General features: G+C 36.6%; 3 protein-coding genes across 3 annotated transcripts; all 3 read right to left on the bottom strand.

The window, feature by feature from the left end:
• Positions 1-423: 423 nt before the first annotated feature.
• LOC147543293 (Adenine nucleotide alpha hydrolases-like superfamily protein) lies at positions 424-1967 on the bottom strand. The gene is made up of 4 exons (XM_086634664.1): positions 1529-1967; positions 1314-1435; positions 981-1112; positions 424-898 (listed from the first exon to the last, which is right to left on the bottom strand). The coding sequence occupies exons 1-4, from the start codon at positions 1760-1762 to the stop codon at positions 796-798; spliced, it is 591 nt and encodes a 196-aa protein (XP_086490790.1). The 5' UTR covers positions 1763-1967; the 3' UTR covers positions 424-795.
• A 3116-nt stretch (positions 1968-5083) lies between these two features.
• On the bottom strand, positions 5084-13398 carry LOC147543292 (protein decapping 5-like). The gene is made up of 8 exons (XM_086632521.1): positions 12722-13398; positions 11994-12094; positions 11059-11130; positions 9978-10964; positions 7073-7147; positions 5887-6066; positions 5656-5766; positions 5084-5540 (listed from the first exon to the last, which is right to left on the bottom strand). Exons 1-8 carry the CDS (start codon positions 12864-12866, stop codon positions 5385-5387), a joined length of 1827 nt encoding a protein of 608 aa, XP_086488647.1. The 5' UTR covers positions 12867-13398; the 3' UTR covers positions 5084-5384.
• A 520-nt stretch (positions 13399-13918) lies between these two features.
• Positions 13919-21642, bottom strand: LOC147543291 (uncharacterized). The gene is made up of 4 exons (XM_086635408.1): positions 20497-21642; positions 16205-17525; positions 14942-15021; positions 13919-14335 (listed from the first exon to the last, which is right to left on the bottom strand). The coding sequence occupies exons 1-4, from the start codon at positions 21640-21642 to the stop codon at positions 13919-13921; spliced, it is 2964 nt and encodes a 987-aa protein (XP_086491534.1).
• Between the last annotated feature and the right edge of the window lie 2305 nt (positions 21643-23947).

The raw sequence follows: 23947 nt of genomic DNA, 5'->3' as shown, positions 1-23947 counted from the left end.
AGGTAAAACCATTTACTATGAATAGTTGTTGGACTGACTAGTACCAGTTCAACGTGACCCTAACCCTAAATAATTATATATAACTCGATCAAAAGTGATACAATGGGTCCTCAAATTTGGCATACCTCTTTGTAGACAGATCGATGCTCAAACTCGATATGACCAGGGTGTTAGTATTGACTAGAGAGTGTTAGACGGTCGACGCTGTTATCGAATGATGCCAGTAGGGAAGGTGTTTAGTGATGGAAGTTTTTCGATCTTAGGTTTTGGATGAATAAGGTAAAAGAAGAGAAGATCCCACAAAAACTCTTTTACACCGGATCCACCTGACTCAATCAGTTCTTCCTGGGACCTAGAGCAATAAAGTTGGACGCCTATAGAAGCACCCCGTGGAAAGAGTGCCCAGCTAGAACTTCTCGATTATACAAAAAAGAAAAATGTAAATAATTGAAAACGACATTGGCTGTTTACAGAGGAGCAGTTGTGGATGTCCCAATCAACCTTTTCCATCCAACTTGTGAATAAGAGAACAAGAAAGTTCCAAATAACGAAATTAACACAAAACCTCAACAATATTGACAATATAAACAAAAAAAATGAATTAACCCATTTATACTTTCTCTCTCTCTCTCTCTCTCTCTCTCTCTCTCTCTTCACATATGAACAAATCCTGACCTTGGCTTTATCTTAACAAATTCTCATTATTCACAAAAACCAATTGGAACTGATGTCATTTGGTGTTAACTTTTTGGCCCATGAGTTGAGGCCCAAGGCCCAGTAGGCCCTCAATTTTTCTTAAGTGGTCTCTCTTCCCCTCCTCCTCTTTGATCTCCATATTATTCTGAAAGGACTTGGTAAAATTTGATATGGAATTTTTGGTGGAGGGACACAAGGAGCACTACAAAAAATATTTACAAAATTATATAAAAATAAAACAAAATTCATTAACAAAAATTGAATAAATTAATTGAAATTCTCACCTTATTCTACTTATCTCAATTTGGGAAAAATTAAAATTTGTCAAGTTGTCACTTAATGAAGAAGATGTTATTGTCATTGATTGCTTAATGGCAAGAATTCTGCAGTTAATGGTGGTATTTGAAATGGCCAACCTAGACAAAAATCATTAAAAAACAACATAATTTAATATTGTAGACATTGTGATCAAATATATTAAGTTTCAAGATTTAGATATAAGTCAACTTAATTGTGTATCCTAAAATGATTATATCATCTCTTAATATACATTTAATCAAGAGATTAATTAAACATTGAGTTTTTCTTAAAATCATATAAAATCCAATCTTAAGTACCTATGAAGGAAGCTTCTATCATGGAGTCCGGCAACCAACGATGATGCTCCGATCTCTCGAACCATCGATGCAATCGTAATACCATCTTGATCACCTTCTTTTACAATTATATGCACTTTTATCTGTAAGAATTAACATATTAGATATATAGGTCACCCATATTAGATTAAGGGTAAATGAATTAAGAAGATATATGAGTTAAATAGAAAGCTTACACCAAAGATAGAATCACAGATATCTTTGAAGGAGAGGGCTAACTCAAATCCCTTTAATCTTAAGACCCTTTTCTTGTTGGTCTTGATGTTTCTTGATGAAGATGATGATTTGGTAAATGGGAAGATATGAAGAAGGATAATAAGATCACCATAACTAAGAAGATTATGAAGAGCCCATTGAAGAGCAGTTTTAGCTGCCTCTACTTCTTCAACCACTACTACTATTTTCTTCATCCCCTCCTTGATCTATTCCACTAATATTCTCACCCCCAATATTTGACTTTATTAGGGTTTGAAAACCCTTCTCTCTCTCTAGTCTTGGTTGAATATAAAAAGGTTCTAATTATATTGTGATGATGACTTCTTTTTTGTTATGACTTCATGGAAGTATAGCAATTTGTTCTCATTTTTAGTAGAAGGGTGTTATTCATACCCCACCACTTGTCCAATTCTATCTCCTTATTTAATGGTTTGGGGTATGGGATTTATTTATTATTTTAAGATTTAATCTAACATATAAATGTAAGTTTTATAAGGGCCTCTTTTCTTTACAAACTTCCTACCAAATTTGTTTTGAGGGAGGCGTCCACAACACTTACAAGGAGCGCCTTTGAAACTGTCTGTTAGTAAGGTTGAACTCATAGAAAAACGGCAAAGAGGTTAACATTCTGTTATTGGAATATCATCGTTATTTTAGATGCTATCCATACGGGTGGACAAGTGAATCTGTTTATTTGATTCTTAGATAAAGAAATCAAATCAACTCCAATATTGATTCTAAATTCATTTTCTTATTTTCTTCTGAATTTAGTAATTCCAAGTGCGTTTGGATAAAATTCTGATTTTAGAAATATTCTAATGTCTCCAGAATTCGAAGAAAGAAGCATTCGGGTGAAATTACAAGCACTTTAGCGTCTAGAAGATCAAGTCAAAGCAATCAAGAAGCTCGTATTACTTTCGAAAGTTTGCTCACTTTCAGAACTGTGAAGTACCGTCATAATCCTGAAAGGGATAGTCGTTGTATCCCGAAGGCATACCCGAATTGTTGGTATTATTACATGGTGTAAAATGTCTTAAATCTAGAGAATCTATTCTCATCTCGACTAACATTATTCTTTTGCAAATCCTTCGATTTTATTTTCTTTTTTTCATTTATCTGATTTCCAAATTAAACATATTCTGGGTTTTTTGTTCATCAAGAAGTGCGTTGACTTTAAAGTAATAAATCAGAAAACTCTGAAAGGATTACAATTCCTCTTTCCAATCTTAAATTGATAGAGAGATTCGGCACTACGAAGCATTTGTTCTAGATAACAAACACTATTAGTTAGAAATACGAAAGATGTTGAATTGTTGTCTTCCTTAGTCTTTCTATGCTAATTCGGAACGAAAGTATTTTCGATTGATTTACTAATAAACTCAGAGTAGACCTCCTTCAGCTTCACCTTCCTGTTGACTTGATGCGGGTTGGCCCGTCGGGCTTTTAGTCTTCTCTTGAGTCATTGACCGTAGTCAATTGATGACCATGTTTTGGATCATGATCATCACTTCTGATTCAAAGTTCTAGATTCAATCGAATGATTTCGATAGATTCTAAATACACTTGAAAGCTCTTGACTATATTCAATACATACTTGAATGTTCTTGATTCTGTATTCCATACATACTAGAATGCTTTCGATTTCCTGTTTTTTTTTTGTTCCATCATCTGAATTAAGACTAGTCTAATTTGTTTTTTAATTATAAATTATTTTCAATTAGATTGAGGGAGAATTATAAGTGTTGCCGCTTTTTTATTCTATACATTATATAAGGTATTATTAGAATGATTTCCATTTATTGCTTTTTGTGTCTATCCTCTGGATTCTATATTATAAAACATATCTTGTCATAGGATGGTGCGGACCAGCTTTCTGGGATGCTAGTCCGCTTTGCCACACATGGACCTCAAGATTTTAAAAGGCTTCACTAGGAAAGTATGTTTAACTTCTTAAAAGAAGCACTAAAATCTGTCTCACTACCGATGTGGGATTTTTTTACAACACCTAAACTACTAAGGATACTGTTCACTTTTGCACACCTTAATCTTACGACTTTAAACGCCTCACTAGAAGAGGGTGCTTAACTTTTTAAGAAGAGCACCACCCTCTATCTCACCACGAAGTTACTTTACAACGTGTATAAGAATTAGTTGTGTCAAAGAAACTCATTGTCTCTTTTTGTAATGATTGTTTTATTGTTTATGCATCCTGTCATGTGATCAGGGTTCCATATCTTCACCAACTTCAAGGGTTAATCTTGCCTGCTATCATCATGGTGATCCACACGTCTTTCCTAATAATGGTCTATTCTCATCGTCCAGCTTCATAAACGAGTCGTGGAAAGAAGTGACCAATAATGATCAGGATCGCACCCTTGATCTGACGGTCAGAACCTATAGACATTGTCTCAAGTCAGCAAACGTTGATTAGATATGATTAATTTGATCCTTCTTGATAAGTTGGGTCCTAGTGTCTCACTAGCAGCAGGCTACTACCACGTAATTACCCTTTTTTGCCACGTAATATCAGAATATTACACGTGGAGAGTTGTTGGATGTTATGTTTGGGTAGTTTTATTGGGAGGAAATTTTAGAGACAATGTTTAAAATGGTTGCAATGAGCTTTTTCACCCAAGGCCTCCTATCCCATACCCAATCCAAGAGAGCATCCTAGCGGGCCTGTTTATTGGCGACGAAGAGTCGACTGCTTGGTGCCCAAATGGGTCTGCTTCCAGCGAGTGGAGTGCCCCATAAGCTCTAAGGGTGAGCTATATGTATAAATTATGTGAACAGAAATTGAACTGGACGTTACAAGTGCATCCTTCAAGAATCGAACCTACTTGATCAAAACAAACTGACCAAGTGTGGTTAGAGCTAACGCCCATATTCCTTCTCTAACGAAAATTCGTCGGCCAATGACCTTAATTCAAAAAACAAAAAAAAAATCTTTCTTCTTCTTCCTCTCCTTAAAATCCTAGAATAAAAAGGCTTCAAATTTCTAATCCAAGTCCACCTGATAAAACTCTAATTTCAACTCTGAAGTATTGGTCTCTCATCAAAAAAAAATAACTCTAAAGTATTGGTGTTGAATTTAGTTACCCTTAAACCAAATTGTGTAATAAAACTCAGCTAAAGATCACCAATTTCAACTCGAAATATTGGAGTTGAACTCGATAGACCTTAAACTGAATTTTGTAACAAAACTCGACCGATACCACCGAATTAGGAGTGCAAATAACCAAATGAACAAGACTTACCAAGTAACATGGGTACTAGATTTACCAAATCACAGAGGTACAAGGGGCACCAATGACACTTATCAGCCGGGCCTCTAAAACTTGTCTAAAATGGACAAACAAATATCAACTACAGTCTACCGTCTTAAGTGATATCATGATTGTAGCATTCACCTTTAAGCGAATGTTTCATTGCTCAAGACAAATACTACAATCACTCAAACCTTACTCAATACATTATAAAGTCATTAAACCTAAAACATTGTAAACGAAAAAAAATTTAAACTTAAAACAACAATTTTCTCTTACCAAATATTACTTGTCTAAACATTTCTGTCTAGGAGAAATTGACCACAAACCACAGATAAGTTTCTAAACTACAGGTAATCTAAACACCAAAAACATAAGTTTACAGAAAGCTATAAGAGGTTTAATAAAGATTTCCTCCTAGCTTTTGGGGCTTTACTTATTCCCAAGTAAAGACTTAAACAGGTGCAAACAAACATCAACTAAAACCCTTCATATCTTTATCCTAAAATCCGGAGAGTAATTTTTGGAGAAGTTCGATAAACAAAAACTATTAATTGTCACGATTCGGCATGTTCTGACCACGACCCCTTCCACCATAGCCATACCCCCTTCCGTTATAAGAACCCCATGAACGTCCACCACGACCTGAACCTCGACCACCTCGATGATGGTAATAATGATTCTGCCTTGGAAAATTGCCAAAAGTCTGTAAACAAATTCATGGTTAACCTTCCATGAACCAACTATAAGTTTGTACATCATTTCGAGGGAACATAGTCGCAATTCTGAAGGAAAAAGTACAGCATTTTAACATATATTACCTCTGTATCTAATTTCATTTGCTCAGAAAATCTGCCCCTCCCATTCCTCCTTTCATTGTCAAGTGCATTGGAAGAAATCGAATCAAAAAAGTCGTCCTTAACATAAACAGGCTACAAAAGGAAACAGAAGGAAACAACAATCATAAGCTAGAACAGCAAACAAGAGGGAATTTGGGGTACGAGGTTTAAGAAAACGTTTAACTCTAACATTGACCAATTTGAGAGCCGAACCTTAGAATCATGTTCAGATGATTCAGCAGAGTATACATCGTCGTTTTCGTCCCCTCCGTTGTCGTTTAGCTGAGCTTTTTCACTTTTACCAAGATCACCCCATACTTCGTCCTTGTTGAATTTTTCATTCATAGCGGTGAAATCAAAATCTTCAGTAAATTTAGTTGGTGCACCTAAAATCTGTAAATGCGGAAGGTCAGTGTCTGATGTTATCAAACTACATTAAAAGGAAAAATGAGTAGAATTATGGGTAGCTCTCAAAATCAGAGACAGCATGTGTATATCAAGGATATATGGTGTTGAATGTGTGTTCATGACGTAATATATAGTAATATATAAGAACTTGGTCAATCAAGGATTCAATTAATATTGTTGTATTATTAATCTGTTGTTTTAGATGACTAACTTTTATGTATAATATATAATAAATAGCAATGTTCAATGATATCAAATGAAGTATAAGCACATATGCGTGTGTTTGTGTAACACGGTTGCCCACCACCTCTACCCACCCTGACCCCTTAATTTTGAGCTCCTTCGCCTTTCGCTGTTCTTCACATTTGACAACCTTGACGTAATCAGAGTTGGCAAAATGTAGATAAAATCATAAATGAAACATAAATTATATATGTAGGAACTGCCGAACTAGGAATGAGTTCTTGTCTTAATTTCATGAAAAGAAGCAATAGGTTGTTCAGTTGATTATGGTTGAACCTCGGTCTTCGCCTCACACAATTTCTAGCACAGAACTAAATTCATGATATCTCTCATCTAGACATCGTACCAACTCTGACTACATCAATGGGCTCTTGCACATCGGTGTCCCCTTCATTTTACAAAAATCCTAATTCTGAAACAAGATGCAGAATTTTAGGCTTAAATAATTTAACATCCTAAACCAACTACTAAAACATCTTCTAATGCATATGCAATTCAATTACCCAATTCTTGTCCAAGATCACTGAGAGATCATATGGCCTCGCAATATTTGTAAGATGATTTAAATTCAAGAGAACTAAAAAACGGTACTCACCCGACAGCAACAGACCTTACTAAATTGTTTTGGCAAGTAATTTTACGCATTGTTTTTATCTTTTCCAAGATGTTTTGAGTCAATTGTTATGTTAGTAGAAGTCCTAGAACGTCCAATACAATCTGGCAAAGAAGTAAAGCGAAAAAAATTTACCCCATTTCTTCTTCCTCTTCCACGCCCCCTATAGTTCTGATTGTGGTAATTGTGATAATGAGGCGCCGAATTCACCTAAACAATGAAACATAGAAGATGAAAAACAGTTAGAAAGGAGTCATGGTCCAAACTATTAATCAGACATTTTACCAATATCCCATAATTTTAGAAGTACATATTCCCGGTATATAAAGATTAAAGAGGAGCTCAAACTATTAAAAGTTCACAGAAAGCACGATGGATATATCACTACAGCAAATAGCAGACCAGGTTAGAAAGTCTAACCAGCTAAGAAGCTTAAGATACAACATCAAGAATGTAAAGAAATCTAACAAAATCAGTTAGAACAAGCCAACTGAACTGATGGACTATCAATCAGAGAAATCTGCAACGGCATTACTTGAAAACTGTTCCTATCTATTAAAATGCTTCCACGACCGAAGTATCTAATTCGACAACTAAACTAGCAAGGACCTTAGAAATAAAACTGAAACTGCATGTGCTTTATACTTGGGGTTAGCGGCTACACAGCGAGGGCTTGTGGTACCTGCTGCCCACACTGCCTCCTCCGCTTTGAAAACCGTGTGAACGGAGAATGGCCAGCCCGCTCTTCTCTTTCAACCAAGAACAAAGCAAGAAATTGGCAGGGCGAAAAGAGGTTTAGCCTGAAGAGAAAAGGCATTTTTCCTTCTCTTTTCTTCATCTATGACATTTTCAAAATCTTGATCTAAGGGCGAGATATCTATATGGCGAGAAGGGAAACTCACCTACAAAACGCAAATAGGGCAGGAACGAGACTCTGCTACTAAATGTGACGCAAATGGGATTAAAACCAAGCGCGACTAAATTAATAGGTTTAGAATTTAATTGCTTGTCTTGGACGCAACAGTCAGTCCAAAACCCAAATAGGTAATCATTCAATAATTAATACAACTTCCATTATATACTCAATACTGGCAATAGTAGTTTAATATGTCACATCCTCTAAAAGAAAACTCAAACTTTTATGGAAATTTCACTTTTAAAATGGAACAGGATTTATTAATATAAATGCAACACGGACAATATTATTGGCTGACAATGAACACTTGTAAAGGTGTCAGATACGGCGAGCGGAAATTGCAAAGATATGGCGTTAAGCAGTTGGGATCAGCTAGGGAGTAGCCTAAGTCGTAGTTATTAGGTCCTCTAATTTCAGTACGCACAATCTTCAGCAATTTCTCAATAAGGTATAAAAGAAAGGCTCGAGTAAAAAAGCAAGAGTTGACTCCACTCATTAATTGGAAGGTAGCTGGACCCTTTTCTATATTCGAAACTACCTTAGACGGTAATTTCATGTCGTAGTTATTAGGTCCTCTAATTTCACTTACTATAATGACACTACTTTACTTTGTACCAACCTTCTTAATACATTAAATCATTAACCTAGAGTGATATTTAATGGTCGGGCTCTAACAGAATCATGTGGAAATTCAAACAAGATGCACATAAAAACCTCACATTATTCCTCATCAAGTGACTGATAATCAACAAGAGTATCCTTGCACACAACAGAAATATCAGAGTATCTACCACTCCAAAAATTCTATAAAGAGTTACCACTTTTAATGTATTGCATGAATCAATACGCTTCCCCGCTTAACTAGTAGCTCAATACGGTCTTTGGATACGACGAGCATGGGAAATATAGTAACTTAACAGGAATGGAAGGTTAGTAATTGGCCCGTTCATTAGTTGGAAGGGAGTGTAACATATGTTAGCAAGATGTGAGTCGATATTAAGAAACTCATCTCGAAGCTTTCTTGCCATTCACATATCCACAATCGACATACATTTAAGGTACCAGGTGAGCTACCTTTTCCCCCGCCAATGTTAAAAATCAGCAATAATGCCAATGTGGATCCAACGCCTGATGTGGCTATTCAAGCAACTTTTAGATAGTTCAGTATTTGCTAACTGTGGTATCTAAAGTACTTCATTAGCTGTCCCAAACTGTTCTGTATATGGGAGCAGATATTTAGTCTAGAAAAGTCATTATATTTTGTTGGACTTCATAACCATGCAATACTTTTTGTTTCCTTCTTGGTATGTAATCAGCATTGATTAGCAAAATTTGAGGGGATCAGCGATCTAGAAAGCATTACAAAAATTACTTACAGAAAGAAAACTTTTCAACATGAAAGGTGAATATAGTTACACAGTGCTGAAACTGTGGGAGGCAGCCTCAAATTACTTAACTACATTGATCTTGTGGTGTAACTGCAGTTCCATGAAAGTGTTAAATCTCATTCTGACGAGTTGAGGAACGCAAACTTCCTTAACAGTTAGCAAACAAAAGATACATTCGGACAAAGACCGAACATATCCACAAGACACCATGATAGTCGCGAGCATTTATGTTATTATAAAATAGTAGTGCATGTAACGTAGTGTATGCTATTATGTTACAATCTACAAGACACCATGGGTGTCCAACTGTACGTTACTTTTAAAGTTTCAACCTATGGTAGTACTTAGTAGGAAGAACCAGATTACTATGAATTCAAAGATGAAAACAGAATTAGAGGATAGAAGAAGGAAAGCAAGGATTAATAGTATTAGCAAGCACTAAGTGGCAACAAATTTGATAGTCATATACCAAGACGTGGATCAGAACTGACAATACTTGCTCATTCACCTCGGCATAGGAATGTAGTATTTTTCTTTTTTTCCCTTTTTCTTTTCTATTTCCAGTGTAAGGTGTAAAAGTTTGTAACTAAAGAAACAACTAACAGTATATAATATAACCAACCTTCCTAAAAGCATGAAAGATCTGCTGCCAAAGATAATTTCGTCAGTTTACCATATAATATACAGAAACCACAAACTGGCCAGCCTCAAATTCAGATGTGGATTATGGCAGTACCTTTTGTTCAGGCCGTGAAGGTAATGGCAATATTGGTGGTTGCGTATCTTCTGAAGCTCGAGGTTTCTCTGATGATGATGATGCTTGAACAACTTCTACTTCTTTATGGCCTAGTTCTGAAGACACCAATGAGGAAACTGTTCTTGGTCCAGGTTGCAAAAGCTGGCTCGGGGTCACCAAGGAAGGTGCTGATGTTTCAGCATTATTTGAGGTAGGAACAGTCTTAGCTTTGTCAGAAGTTAGAGATACAGTAGAATTTATATCCAAAAGAGGACTTGAGGTTTGATCCAACAAAGATAAACCAGAAACACCCTTGGTTTTGTCAGAAGTCGGAGGGGCAATAGCATTTACATCCAAAATGGGGGTCGTCAAGGGAGTTACCGAAGGCACGCTAGCACCCATTGTTGTAGGAAAACCAGTAGGAATCTTATTGGGTAATGCATTCGCTGATTTTTCAGAAACTAAAGAAGCATACTCAGCAGGCGAAACAGTTGATGGTAAAGTAGATGGTACAGAAGTGGAGAATAGGTTTGGTGAATGGCTGCTACCAGGTTGTAGTAAGTAAGAGTCAACTTCTGGTAAGGTCGAAGTAGGAAAGTTTGGGGTAGGCATGGTTAAAGATCCTGCTGGTAAAGATGAGTTGATACCCGGATATTGCAAAGGCTGCTGCCCCGACTGAGCCATCGACATGCCAGGTGATGGTCGAAGCAGAGATTGCTGCTGCAAATGAGGATGCCCACTTTGAGGAGCATAGAAACCCTGCCAGTACATAGGTGGCATGGCAAGGCCATTACCATTAACACTTGGGGGGAGAGAAGGTGGTCCCCAAGACCCTAAGCTTCCTCCAGGTTGATGTAAAGGCATAGCACCTTGGAAAGTTGAATCCCCAGAGAGTCCTATTTGTGATGTATGCGAACTAAGATTCGTTGTCCCACTAACAGCAGAAGGAAACGTTGTAGATGCAGCTGCGGGCTGTGGATAGTGAGACTACATAAAACAAAGAATAATTGAACAAATAAGTTTTTTACAATCTTCAATTCAAAGTTATTCTTAAGCATCAAGGATGTCAGACATCACAAACCTGGATAATAGCAGGGTCATGGTGAATGGGTTGTGGAGCCTGAACAGGTGGTGATGATTTAACCTGTAAATCCTGAAACCACATACAAAAGAAACAGATTCAACCCCTTGTTTTACTTGTACATGCAGTAGAGGTGGATTGCTAGTGGATCGTAACCCTTATACTAATGAAAACAGAAACTAATTTACATAAAAAATAATTGAAAACCGAAATATATAATTATTAAACATATACCAGCATTTGAAAGCAAAGTTGAGGATGGAGAACAATTATTTCTAGCTTTAAGTGATACAATCACCTATAATGTTTCATAACAATATTGCCATAAACTGCAACTAGTTATCCTATATATTATTATTCCAAAAGTTCCCTTCAACTACCTCTCAAGGGGGTTTTAACATAATGTGTTTTAAAGATGATACATTATCATCTATCATGCTTAAATCGTGTAGAATAGGGAGTGACAATGGCACTTAACATCTTCACAGTTTGCTCCTCAAACATGAAAGATTATGTGGGCGAGGTTGTGGGCTTTCCTTGAGGCCAACTGGTCTTGGGCCTCTCACCCCAAAAGCTTGCTCAAGACGTGAGGCTTTCCCTCACACTGTCAAGTGACCACCACCACCCCTCCCACAACCAATGTGAACTCCAAAACTCTAGAAAACTGTTGAGACATAATTCCTAGCGGAATTGCGTCTTCAGTTTCTTGATCGGGTAACAAATAATTCATTTACAAAGTTTACGAAGGAACATAGGAGAAAATAACGTGGCCCTCCGACTTTTCATTTACTTAAATCCTAGATAGTACGACTGTCGTTAACAGGGAAACCCGTAGTCCTATATCAGCATTTACCAACATAAAATGGTTAGCTTCCACTCTCCATTCATTTGTCTCGTTTTTTTTGGAGGTTATGTATTTCAAGTGTATGTCATACCTTTATGTCACTTCCACGGAAGAGTATGTACTCATAAACCTTTTCACTGGGAGGGACTTGTGGACCATCCTTCTTTCTTCCTTCTGTTCCAAATGATCTTACTGCAAACACAAGATCTCGAAATTAGGACCAGCAATAGAATAGTTCATCATTTTTTTCAACAGAACATAACGATCAAAATGACCAAGAACATTAGGATATTTGATGAATTAAACATGAGACATGAAGTGATTAGCTAAACAAGGTGACTAAACTCGTTATTGACCATTTGAAGTGTCCATTTATAATTGTTCACTTCTTTTTCAGTACGATTTGTACTATTCCTCTTTACTATTATAATAACTCTAGGTCAACAACAATTTTGATGATGAATAGGGAAAGATATGAACTTTTATGCGTCATTTGGACTCGTCCTTAATCTAATAAATTGAATTTTGATATCACCAGGAAACCCTTTCCAGATGCTGTTACATAAGTACATGTCAAAGATCAACAAATCACCAAAAATAAGCAAAATCTGGTATTGAGTTCTTAGAAAAATTGTATCTGTACGGAAGCAAAGAACCGATTTTCCTTCATCTGAAGTTGGTCAAAGTCAGAAACTATTACGAAAACCTAAATTCCCTAGAAAGTAACGAAACGTTGTGTCAATTACTAAACAACCCTAGATTTCAAAAACTATGAACATCGAGAAGAAAAAATCGAGGAGAAAAGAACCTAGAGAGTACCATTTCTTAATCCAATGCTGGATTCTTCAGTGTTGATGTTGTAAAGAACACCTTCGTACCGGATTTCATACTTAGATGTCAAGCTGATCAGACTACCGATATAAGAATCGGCCGGACCAGCAGATCTAGCAGGCTCTGCTGCCATGGTTTCTTCGCGAAGCACAGATTCGATGTACCAGATAGAGAGAGAGAGAGAGAGAGAGAGAGAGAGAGAGAGAGAGAGATGAGTTTAGGCGTTTCAGAAAGTAGATGAGAGAGATGAAGCTAAAATGTTTCTTTGTCTTTAGGCGTCTAGTTTGAAGGATAGTATAAGAGAGGGGAAGTTTTATGAGCGCCACTGGTAAGTGTCAAAAGCGCATCCTTGCAGCAAAAACTCCTTCCCAAGTCCCAAATTTGTTTTGAGGGAGGCGCATGTAAACTTGCCGTTAGAGCTTCTCCAATGCAACACTCAAATTTTCTTTTTCTTTTGTTGAAGGAATGCAACACTCAAATTGAAAAATTGAAATTCAGAGTGTCACCTAAGATTTTTTGAGGTTTTTACAAAATCTTTCTCCAATGCAACACTCAATTTGGATCTCAAAATGATGTGGCATCATTTAATGTTAAGATATTTCAAGAAGAAACTAAATATTTGAGATTCTTCTGAGGATCTCAATTGGCCACTCAATATTAAAAGCAAATCTAGCCATCTAGGAAATGACACCTTGAGTTATTTTTAAATTTTTAGAAAGGTTGCATTGGAGATGTATTTTGAATTGGCGATCTCAATATTGACATCTAGGAAAGATAAACTCAATTGAGCCTTGACACATAGGACACTTTGAGTTTTTTTTAGTTTTGCATTGGAGATGCTCTTAGAGAGAGATTTTGGTTTTAATTCACTCTGTGTTATAGTTTATCATCTTAATTTATCAACTTATTGTACGGACTGGGAATAGATACAATGGTAGACATTAATAGAGAAAATATCTTGCAGATGCTTCTAGCCTTTTTTTTCATAGATAAAATATCTTGTAGACATTTAAAAACACTGAGTCTGCAGGCAAAATATCCTAAACACATTTTTTTTTTTGAGCAAAAGTTCATTTACAAAACATAAAGTTACATTGTTCGGCCTCGGATTACAATAAAGTAAAACATATAAGGACTAAAATGTAGCAAATTTAACGTCTAAAGGGCTAAAACAACAACTTGGTTTTAGTTCGGTAGTAGAGCAGAAGCCGCCAAATTGTGTGCCTCCAAATTACAATGTCTCGGACAGTAGCTGAATGTGACTTGGATGTTAGAAACCCTAATACATAGGTTATTTACAGCCGTTGAGATGCGCCAAGGTACATCCATATCAACCGTCGAGATTAAATCTAGGGCAACTTTTGCATCTCCCTCAATTATAAAAGCAGTCAATCCCAAGTCTGCCACTAACTCCATCCCAACTTTGAAGCCATTAATCTCGCTATCTAGGGCAGAAATAGGCTGTATTCTTCTCGATTTTGTTCCTAAAATGACTCCATTAGAGTCTCTTGCAATGGCACCGCATGATGCTTCCTCTGGTTTAAACGAGCCGTCGAAATTTATTTTTATCTCTCCTGTTGAAGGAGGACACCATTGTTGTACCTGCATGAAATTGTTAGAAGGTTGGAGTTCATTAAAATTTGGGAGATACCTCATGGTTTGCTTCATACGCCACCAGCATCGATTTAGATCCGGGTTATGGTTGCGAAAGTATTTTTCATTTCTTTCCTTCCACCATTCCCACATCAGGTGAGTAATCTCAAACCAGACTTTGTTGTTGTTTGTTTCATCCAATAAGATCTTCTTAAGGTAGATTTTAGGATCCATTTTAATCTCTGCTACCTCCATTATTCCAGATAATCGCACTAACTCTTGAAATTTTGGGCAATCTGAAAACAAATGATGAATTGTTTCGATTTCTCCTTCTTCACACAGTAGACAATTTTGAGGTATATTCATAACTCTTTTCCCAATATTGTTGAGTGTTGGTAATCCATCATGAATGATCTTCCAAATAAAGGTTTGAATCCGAGGTATCATCTTACTTTGTTTCCAAAACTTTTTCCATGGAAAATTTTGAATGGCTTCTGGGAGTTCTGGGTTAATTTTAATTTCCTCATAATAAGACTTGGTTGTGAATTTTCCTGTTGGTGTTTGTTTCCAAATCATTTTATCTCTTTGATAAGTCTGTAGGAGTTGAATACTTACAATAGCCTGTGTGGTTGTTGCATAAAAGTATGTTGAAATAAGATTTATATTCCAGCTGTTTGTATCCTGCAATGTCAGATCTGATACCCAAAATACATTTGAAGGTAGATTATCAATCATGTTAGGGATATGGTTAGGTAATGTTGGTATCCAGGGATCCGATCTGATTTTAATCGAAGTACCATCACCAATAATCCACAAAACATTTTGTCGAATGGTCTGTTTAGTTTTATTCATAGCCTGCCAGAAAGTGGAAGATGATTGTTTTGTGTCGGTTGACCAGTAATCATCTTGTTTAATGTATTTGGAGTTAAGGAGTTTCACCCAAATTGCTTGGGGTTGGGTGATGAATCTCCAAGTTATTTTAGCTATGAGAGATTGGTTTACCTCCTGGATCGACCTAATACCTAATCCCCCTTTGTGTTTAGGACTCGTAATAAGCTCCCATTTCAGAAAGTGGATTTTCTTATCAGCCGAAGTATGATCCCACCAAAATTTTTTCTCTATTCTTTCTAGTTGGGTTATCACATTCGTAGGTAACTTTTGGTAGCTACATGGGTATGTGCAGAAAGACCCTAAAACAGACTTAATGAGGACTGTTTTTCCTGATTGGGTTATGAATTTATTTTTCCACCCAGCAAGAGTATTTTTGAATTTATCCACTAACCATGTGTAACTTTGAATTCTGTTTCCGGGTTTGAGGATAAGGGCACCTAGGTATTTCGCCTGGTCAGTCATAAGCGGCGCTTTAAGCACTCTAATGAAGTCTGATTTTACATTGGTCGAACCCCCTTTACTAAAGATTAAAGAAGATTTGGAGAAGTTTACCTGCTGTCCGGAGAAGCTAGCATAAAGGTCCATCATTTGTACTATTGTATTTAAGTTTTGTATTGTTGCTTTCCCAAACAAAATCAGGTCGTCAGCAAAAAGTAAGTGTGAGATGCTGGGACTCGCCTGATTAATCTTGTATCCTGTATATTTTCCCTGATGTTCATAATGAGAAATCAAGAGAGAGAGGGACTACGAGGTTAGTATAAACAGGTAAGGTGACAAGGGGCATCCTTGTCAAAGGCCTCTAGAGGCCGTAAAATCTCCCATCAATTTGCCATTGACTTGAATATTAAATCTGGCCGTAGTGATACAGGACATAATGAGTCTAAGTATTGGGTCACTAAAACCCGAGGCCTTAAGGACTATCTCTAGAAAATTCCACTCAACACGGTCATAGGCTTTTGCCATGTCCATTTTGAGTGAAAAAAATACCATTTCTAGCTTTCGATTTTTTCATAGAATGCAAAAGTTCCTGAGTTATCACTATATTATCCATGATTTGTCTGTTTGGGACAAATGCATTCTGAGTCCACATGATGTTATCCTCCAAAAATGGTCGGATCCTATTTGCTATTAATTTCGCGATGAATTTATACACCGAATTGCAAAGAGAAATAGGTCTGAACTCCGAAGCCATACTCGGGTTTCTCTTCTTTGGAATTAAGGCGATGGTCGTAAAATTAAGAGATGGGTCAATTGAACCTGAAACAAATGCTGCCTGAATATAATTGATAAGCTCAGTCCCTATTACGTCCCAGTTGTGTTGGAAAAAGAAACAAGGAAGTCCATCTGGACCAGGGCTTTTAGTTGACCCCATCTCCATTATGACAGCCTTTATTTCCTCTGATGTTGGAACTCTTGAGACGTAGCTCATTTGTTCGGTTGAGAAAACTCTAAATGCATTTAAAATTTCGGTTGGAGGTGATTGGATCGTTTCACTTTGAAATAAATTCTGAAAATACTGGATCAATTCCTCTGATATCTCTTCAATATTTCTGGATGTTTGACCATTGCTTAGAGTCAGTTGATGGATTTTGTTTTTTTGTCTTCTCATCGACATAGCCACATGAAATGCTTTAGTATTTCTATCCCCATTTTTAACCCATTTTGATTTAGCCCGCTGCTCTGCCTTGGTACACTGTATATTTTCTAAGGATATGATTTCCTCCTGAATTTTGCTTTCTATTTGTAAAACTTCCTCATTTGGTGACATAACTTGGAATTCGGATAATCTTTTCCGTAAACTCGCCAGTCTGTTTTTTATCATTCCAAAAGCTTTTTTACTCCACTGTTTTGTAGAATCTCGAACTTGACTTAACTTTTCTGTAAAATTACCAACTGACTGTTTCCAATTTTGTTGAAACTTTGACCGATAATCTTCATGGTGAGTCCAGTATACTTCAAATTTAGTTACGGTTTTTAATACTTGACCCTCCACTTGTAATTTTAACAATATTGGTGCATGATCACTATTATAGCGTGGCAAGTGAAAGACGCCTGCCTCAGGAAACTTTAGTAGCCAAGTTGGGTCACAAAGAACCCTGTCCAATCTTTCCTTTATAAGGTGGTGAATTGCTTTATTATTTGTCCATGTGTATCCCGGCCCATTAAATCCCAAATACAGCAAATTTGCTTCATGTATGAAGTTCTGAAAATTAGACATGAAAGGATTATTAGTGCTCCCACCCCATTTGTCTGAAGGTGATGAGATGGCATTTAAGTCACCTATACAGCAGTATGGGTTTGTGATTCCCTGCAAAGTGGTCAATAAGTCGGTCCAGAACGGAAGTCTGTCTTGGACCCTAGGAAGCCCATAAATACAAAAAATGTCCCAAGGTTCTCCCCACAAGGGAGAGACCACCGTAATATGAATAAGGTTCTGGGATGAAGAGTGGATAGTCACATCGATAGTAGGTAACCAATGAAGAATTAAACCTCCACTTCGACCTATAGAAGGAACATAATGAAAAGTACTAAGGTTATTTTTATTGAAACAAGATAAAGATACATAAGTAGATAAACGAGTTTCAGAGAGAAAAACCAACGATGGTTTAATCCCTCCTAGGAACTGGTTACGAGTTTCTTTTGTCGGGACGTTCCCTAAACCCCGACAATTCCACGCAAAGATACTCATGATGACTCCGGCATTTGGGTTGCCGGTACCCCTTCAGTAGTTTGATCCGTAGACATAAGTGATGAGACATGAAAATGTCCCATCTGAATCTCTTAACTCGGGTTAGTTAGTCCCGTTCGAGCGGTTACTCTGATGATTTGTTTGATTTTCTTTCTCAGGTCTCATTTACGGAGTTCAATGCGAAAATATCGTGATAAAGACATACTTGAGGGGAATTTTGGTCATTTTAATGACAAGGGTATTTTGGTCAATATTAGTGCTCATGTGAAAGTAGAGTCCATGACGAACTCAACGCCGAAAACGGGAGTCCAATCGGAGATCGGGTGCGAGAATTATAGTGAGTCAAAGTTTGGGTTAAGTCAACATGGAGCCTTCTGCGACACGTGGCGGATAATCAGCGGTAATTTAAATATTTGGGTACACTTTCGGGATACTCAGGATGGCACTCTGGACTTGTTTTAAAATCTTATTTGGAGCAACACAAGGCAAGTTATAAATGTAGGCTGATATGATCTAACGGCTACTAAACAAGTGGGAGGGAATCTAACGCATGTACGTGCATCTCATCAAGTCTCGATAGACCCAACTCAACAACAAAGATTTTACCACACTAACAGTATACACGTGAAGGGCGCCATCACTTCCCAATTTCATTCCCTCTTTATTCAAAATCTCTTTCTTTAATTTCAATCTTTAGGGACATTACAGTAGAGAGAGAAAGTATAGAGAGGGTGTGAAAGGAAGGAGATAGATGGAGATTGGCTGGTTGGATAGAGATAAATAAAAGAGAGGGAAGGAAATAATTTATAAAATAGGAAGTTTTGCATAAAATAGAGAGATTGGAAATCGAGGGAGATTTGTGGGTATTGGATTTCCAAAGATAGTGATTGAAGAGATATATATGAAGATTTATATAGAGAAGGAAATTAGAGATAAATATTATGAGAGGATGGGATTGAACAGAGAAAGAAAGGGACAGTGATTATAGAAAGAAAGATTGGCGACTCAGTGATGATCTTGTGTGATCGACAGCAACATGGAAAGTGAGAAAGCTTGGGTTCGATGAGATCAAATGAAATATTGAGAGGGAAATTAAATCTTTTTCTTTCTTTCTTCTCAATGTTTAGAAAGAGAAAGAAAGATGGAGATATTTAGAGCTAGAGAGAGAAAATAATGCAAGAATGTGAGTTGTTCATTGTTTAGCAAGCTGGAACAGAGATTGTCAAAAATATCACAAAGAGATTAATTTCTCTTAAAACAGAGAAGGTAAGAGATCATAGTAGAGAGGGCATGAGCTGGGCATATTTTCTTTCTTAGAAAGTTTTAGAGAGAGAATCATAAGAAGATTTTACTAAGAAATTCCTTGGGGAGTTAGTATTCGGTTGGAGATTGTTAGTTCTTTTCTCTTATAAATACAAAAAAACAAAGAACAAGAAGGATCATCTCGGTTTGGGGTCGAAAACAATCACCATCTCGACTGGAGAGTCTTCCTCTGGTAGCTCAACCAAAACCGACTATATTAGAGAGAGAGAGAGTGATGTAAAGAGCATCTCGGCTGGGATCATCTCGGTTGGGGGGATCAACCTCTCGAGCTCAACTAAACAAGAATTACAGAGAGAGATAGAGAGAGAGAGAGAGAAATCATCATCATCTCTAGTTTGTTTCTTTTCAATTTTTCTTGTATTCTTTTTATTTCTGTTTCTTAGTGAGAGAGAAAGAGATTACAAAGAACAGAGAGAGATTGATGTTACAAAGTTAGAGAGAGAGAGATGTAAAGATTTAGTTTTGAAATAAAAACAGAGAGTATCTTCATTCTTTCATACTTTTGATTTTTGTATCTCTTTTAAGTGAGAAAGAGAGAGATTAACAGAGATTATAGTGAGAGAAAGAGGTTAAGAGAAAAGAAACAGAAAGTTAGAGAGAGAAAGAGAGTTGGAGAAGGTGAGAAAATAATTTTCCCACAGGGAATCCGTTTCCGGGAAGACGAGAAAATCGATCTCCCTAAGGGTCTGTTTGGCAGAAAACAGGAAAAACAGAAGGAAATCACTTCCTAAGGCTCTGTTTGGCTACAAAATCAGTAAGAAATCCAACTTTTCTACTTTTCTTTCCTTTTTCCATATATTTAAGCTTCCATCCTTTATCATGAAGAACTAATTTTCTATCTAGGGTTTAGATGAAGTCGTAATAATCATTTTCTCGACAATTTATTAAAGTTTTTACCATTTTAACGATAAAATCTTCCGGGTTTTTAGACCGTTCATGGACTAAAAACCTGAGTTATATAAAGAACTATCTAATCAGACCAAAATTAATTTGTCGTTAGAATTGTTAGGAAGACGGATTCAGAAAACCCTAGGCTCTCCCCCATTTGAGTTCCTTGTATCATTTGTAATTATTTTCTTTCCGTAATTTTATTTTAATATTTTATTTATTTTATTTTATTACCAAAACCTCATCAAAACCAAAAACCAAGTTACTTCCAAGTCTTAGAATAGGTTTCACTTAGTCTCTGAGGAACGAACCGGTCTTACCGGAATTTATTACAACTTGACACCCGTGCACTTGCGGGTGTAGACCTATTTAGGGTAACCTTTCTAGGCCCATCAATAAGCCTGGTTGTCCGCTTGTAATGTTTCTTTGAACGAGTTTCGCTATATGATTCCGGGACAGTAGATTGCTCTCCAATTGAGTGCGATGAATTAGGTTCTTTTCGAGGAAGTTCATCTTGTTGACTTATCCAGCCCATTTGATTCTTTGAAGTTACTCCCGTCGAAGTTTGAATTTTGCTTCTTTTTGCCTGGCATAAATTAGTTAACAGATCTCCAAAGTTAGAATTGATATAGTTATTTAGAGGCATATTTTCAACCTCCTCTTCTAAATTATCGTTTGTAGGCAAATCATGGTTAGCAAAAGGTCTATCCATTCCATAAGATCCCAGTTCCTTGTGGACATTTCTAGTGAATGGGACTTTAAAAGCCTCATCATATTTCGGGGTCATCTCTTTATGGACTAATTTGATCTGATCCGGGGTTAATTGGTGTTTAAGCAAGTCCCCAAAAGCAAGCATAGTAGGACAGAACTTTATAGTATGTCCCGTTAGTCCACAAGAAATGCAAAAGCGAGGAAGTTTTCCAATTTTAAGAACTATTGAAACCAGTTTGTAAAGAGACAATTTCAAATTGACACGCTTAGGGAGGGGAGAATTCAAACTCAGTTGTAAACGAGCCCGTCCAAAAACGCTCCATTTGGCTGCATCATCTTCTGTTGTAGTAATGTATGGACCAAGCGCATTGGCCATACAATTGACAGTCGTACTATTCAGATGCCCTTGTGGAATACCATGAAATTGTACCCAAAACCACGCTGACTCAAATATGTGTTCGCCCGGTGAAGTATCAATTCTACATTTCTGAATGATTATGAGTTCCTCTTGAACAACCCAAGGTGAACTCTCCATGGCCAAATCAAGTTCTGTGGAGGTCGAAAACTTGATGAGGAAAGTGTTATCTTTGACCTCAGTTAAATTAAACTTGCTTGGTCCATGGATGACCTTAGATAATCGAACCATTGCCTGCCCTACATCAATCTTTTTGGAACTCTGCACGAAAACAACACCATTTTTTATTATGTCAGAAGTCCAAGGGATAAGATCTTCCCCTTCCACCACCACCGGAGTATGATCATCGGTGGTTAACGCTGCAAATTGGTTGATAAAATGATTGTCTGCTGCTGCCATAGTGAGTAAATTGACAAATAAGAAATAACAGTGAACGAAGAGAGACTGTGCCCGTGAATGAAAAGCCCCTAGAGAGCGACTAAAGATAGATTTCCGACCTAATTGGCCTGAAACCGAAAGGAAACCGCCAAGGAATTGCTATAACTTCTCTCCCCTCCTAATAAAACTGCCTAAAAGTAGGTAACTGCTAAAATATTTAAAAAACAACCCTCCCTAATTGGTGGCGCAATCTGTAACTAACTTATCTCCGCCCGGGAGCCTTTTTTCTCCTATATATGTTATTCTGTACTATAATACTATATCCTAAACGCATTTGAAGATATTAGGAAATTTCCATTCTCTTGTTAAAAAGACAAATTAACTTTTTGTCTTTGTCTGCAGCACAAAAATTCTCAAATTGTCCTTCAAGCCCAATGTTAAAGCAACTTATTTTTATGATGAAAATACCCTTATTTTAACAAAAAAAATCCCTTAACCCTAAGAACAAAAAAAATTTAATCTTGGAAAATTTGACAGTAGCTGAGTGAGAGAGGGGATGAGTTTGACTTTTCGAGCTGAATTTCTTTAATAAAAAACAAATTCAAGTTATTTTCACTATAGGATTCTCAGTTAGAGTTTTCATTGAAAATGGTGCAAGTTATTCTTCACAAGTGTTGATTAGGATTCCATGGGCTAAAGGTATCTTAACGCTTGATGCAACATCGATTTGTATTGATAGTTCGTTTTGTTCTGCATTGGATCGATCAAGTTATTGACCTGAATTGGCTTACACCCACGAACATGAATTGGTTCATTCAAATCTATACTCTCCTTTCATCTTTTTATCAAAGGTAAGCAAATACATGTTTTAAAGCAATGAAAGTAGTAGTAGTTGTGGTAAAAACATATTTCTTTTTAAAGCATTCCTAATTCACCAGCAAGATCAAAGGCATGTGTTTCGAAGATATCTCCAATGTGTGGGTAGGGTTTCCATGACCATGATTGTGGATTTCAATACTGGAAGGATTGAATAAAAGACAAAGAAATAGATATTCAATTTGTAATGAATTAAAAAAGAGTAATTTTGATATATATATATATATATATATATATATATATATATATATATAAGTACATTGGAGTTGAATAATTTGAAAACCGTGAGTGAGTTTAGGAGATTGAGAGAGTTCGGATTGAGCGGTATAGGAAGAACTTGTTGTGATGAAGATGGTAACTTGAAAGTAATCTTAGAGAAAGAAATGTCAGTATAAAAGACAATCCCAAGTTATATATTTTCCAACTTAAAGAGATGCAGCCAAAAATAATATGTACTTACTCTTAACAACCATCTTTAGTTAACTCTTAACATATTCAAGAAAGAGAAGTTTACGACCCTTTGCAAAACATATTTACAAGAGCTTCAAGATCTTTGCAAGAGTTCTGTAAGAACTGACAATAGCTTACAAGAGCTTGCAATGAGTTTGTAGTGAGCTTGCAAGTAAGTTCGCAATGAGACTGCAATGAGTTTGCAAAAGCTTGTAGTGAGTTTGCAACAGGTTGTAATGAGTTTGCAGTGAGTTTTCAAGACTTTGCAGTGAGTTTGCAAAAATTTTGGAGTGAGTTTACATTGAGTTTGCAAGAGCTTGTAAATAGGGATGTCAACCGGGCGGGTTTGGGACGAGTTACCCCTTTTCCAAACCGCTCCGTTAGTAAGCGGGTTTTACCATATCCGTCCCAATAGTTAATCAGGGTGGGTATTTAATTATCATACATGGACCCGCTCCACTTCGTTTAACACGAAACGGGGCGGGTCGGGTTTAAACATAAATGATTATTTTTATTTCAAATAAGTTATCTTATTCAAAATAATATAATATTATAAACAAATTTTTATATGAGTTTTATTTTATAAACTATAAACACTAATTACATAATATTGCTCAACAAAAAGAAAAAAATTAATTACATACTATAAAATATAAAATAGTACAATTGAAAATATAAAATAAAAAGTTTTAGAAGTATGTTATGTATTAGCATATAATATATAATACATAACATATTTAATAGGGGTGGGGTGGATTTTATTACCTAATCCCGAACCCGCCCTTAACCTGATAAATGTTTTTATCTTCATACCATCCTCGATCTGTTTAGTAAACGGGGCAGTAAAACTCGTTCCACTAGGGGCGGGTTTGGGTGAAAATCCATCAGTTCAGACCAAATTGCTACCCCTACTTGCAAATTGTTGGCAAGTTTTTGCAAACCATCGCAATACCTACTGCAAAACTTTGCAAAGGGTTTATGAACTATTAAAACTGACTTA

Source organism: Eschscholzia californica, unplaced genomic scaffold, assembly GCF_041429995.1.
Source record: "Eschscholzia californica isolate CP2 unplaced genomic scaffold, dmEscCali1.0.p SCAF_4, whole genome shotgun sequence".
In the NCBI taxonomy this organism is placed as follows: domain Eukaryota; kingdom Viridiplantae; phylum Streptophyta; class Magnoliopsida; order Ranunculales; family Papaveraceae; genus Eschscholzia; species Eschscholzia californica.
Note: the sequence above shows the minus strand (reverse complement) of the source record. Positions and strands in the feature narration are given on the sequence as shown.

Coding starts and splice junctions, on each gene's coding strand:
- LOC147543293 (XM_086634664.1), bottom strand. CDS start 1,762: ATGAAGAAAATAGTAGTAGTGGTTGAAGAAGTAGAGGCAGCTAAAACT. Junction 1,113..1,313: donor GATAGAAGCTTCCTTCATAG/GTACTTAAGATT, acceptor ATTTTTGTCTAG/GTTGGCCATTTCAAATACCA. Junction 899..980: donor ATTGAGATAAGTAGAATAAG/GTGAGAATTTCA, acceptor TATTTTTTGTAG/TGCTCCTTGTGTCCCTCCAC.
- LOC147543292 (XM_086632521.1), bottom strand. CDS start 12,866: ATGGCAGCAGAGCCTGCTAGATCTGCTGGTCCGGCCGATTCTTATATC. Junction 7,148..9,977: donor CTTCACGGCCTGAACAAAAG/GTACTGCCATAA, acceptor TTCATTGTTTAG/GTGAATTCGGCGCCTCATTA. Junction 5,541..5,655: donor AAATGAAATTAGATACAGAG/GTAATATATGTT, acceptor ATTTGTTTACAG/ACTTTTGGCAATTTTCCAAG.
- LOC147543291 (XM_086635408.1), bottom strand. CDS start 21,642: ATGGCAGCAGCAGACAATCATTTTATCAACCAATTTGCAGCGTTAACC. Junction 17,526..20,496: donor TTATTGATGGGCCTAGAAAG/GTTACCCTAAAT, acceptor ACCACTTTGCAG/GGAATCACAAACCCATACTG. Junction 15,022..16,204: donor AAAATCGAAAGCTAGAAATG/GTATTTTTTTCA, acceptor TTTGGGTATCAG/ATCTGACATTGCAGGATACA.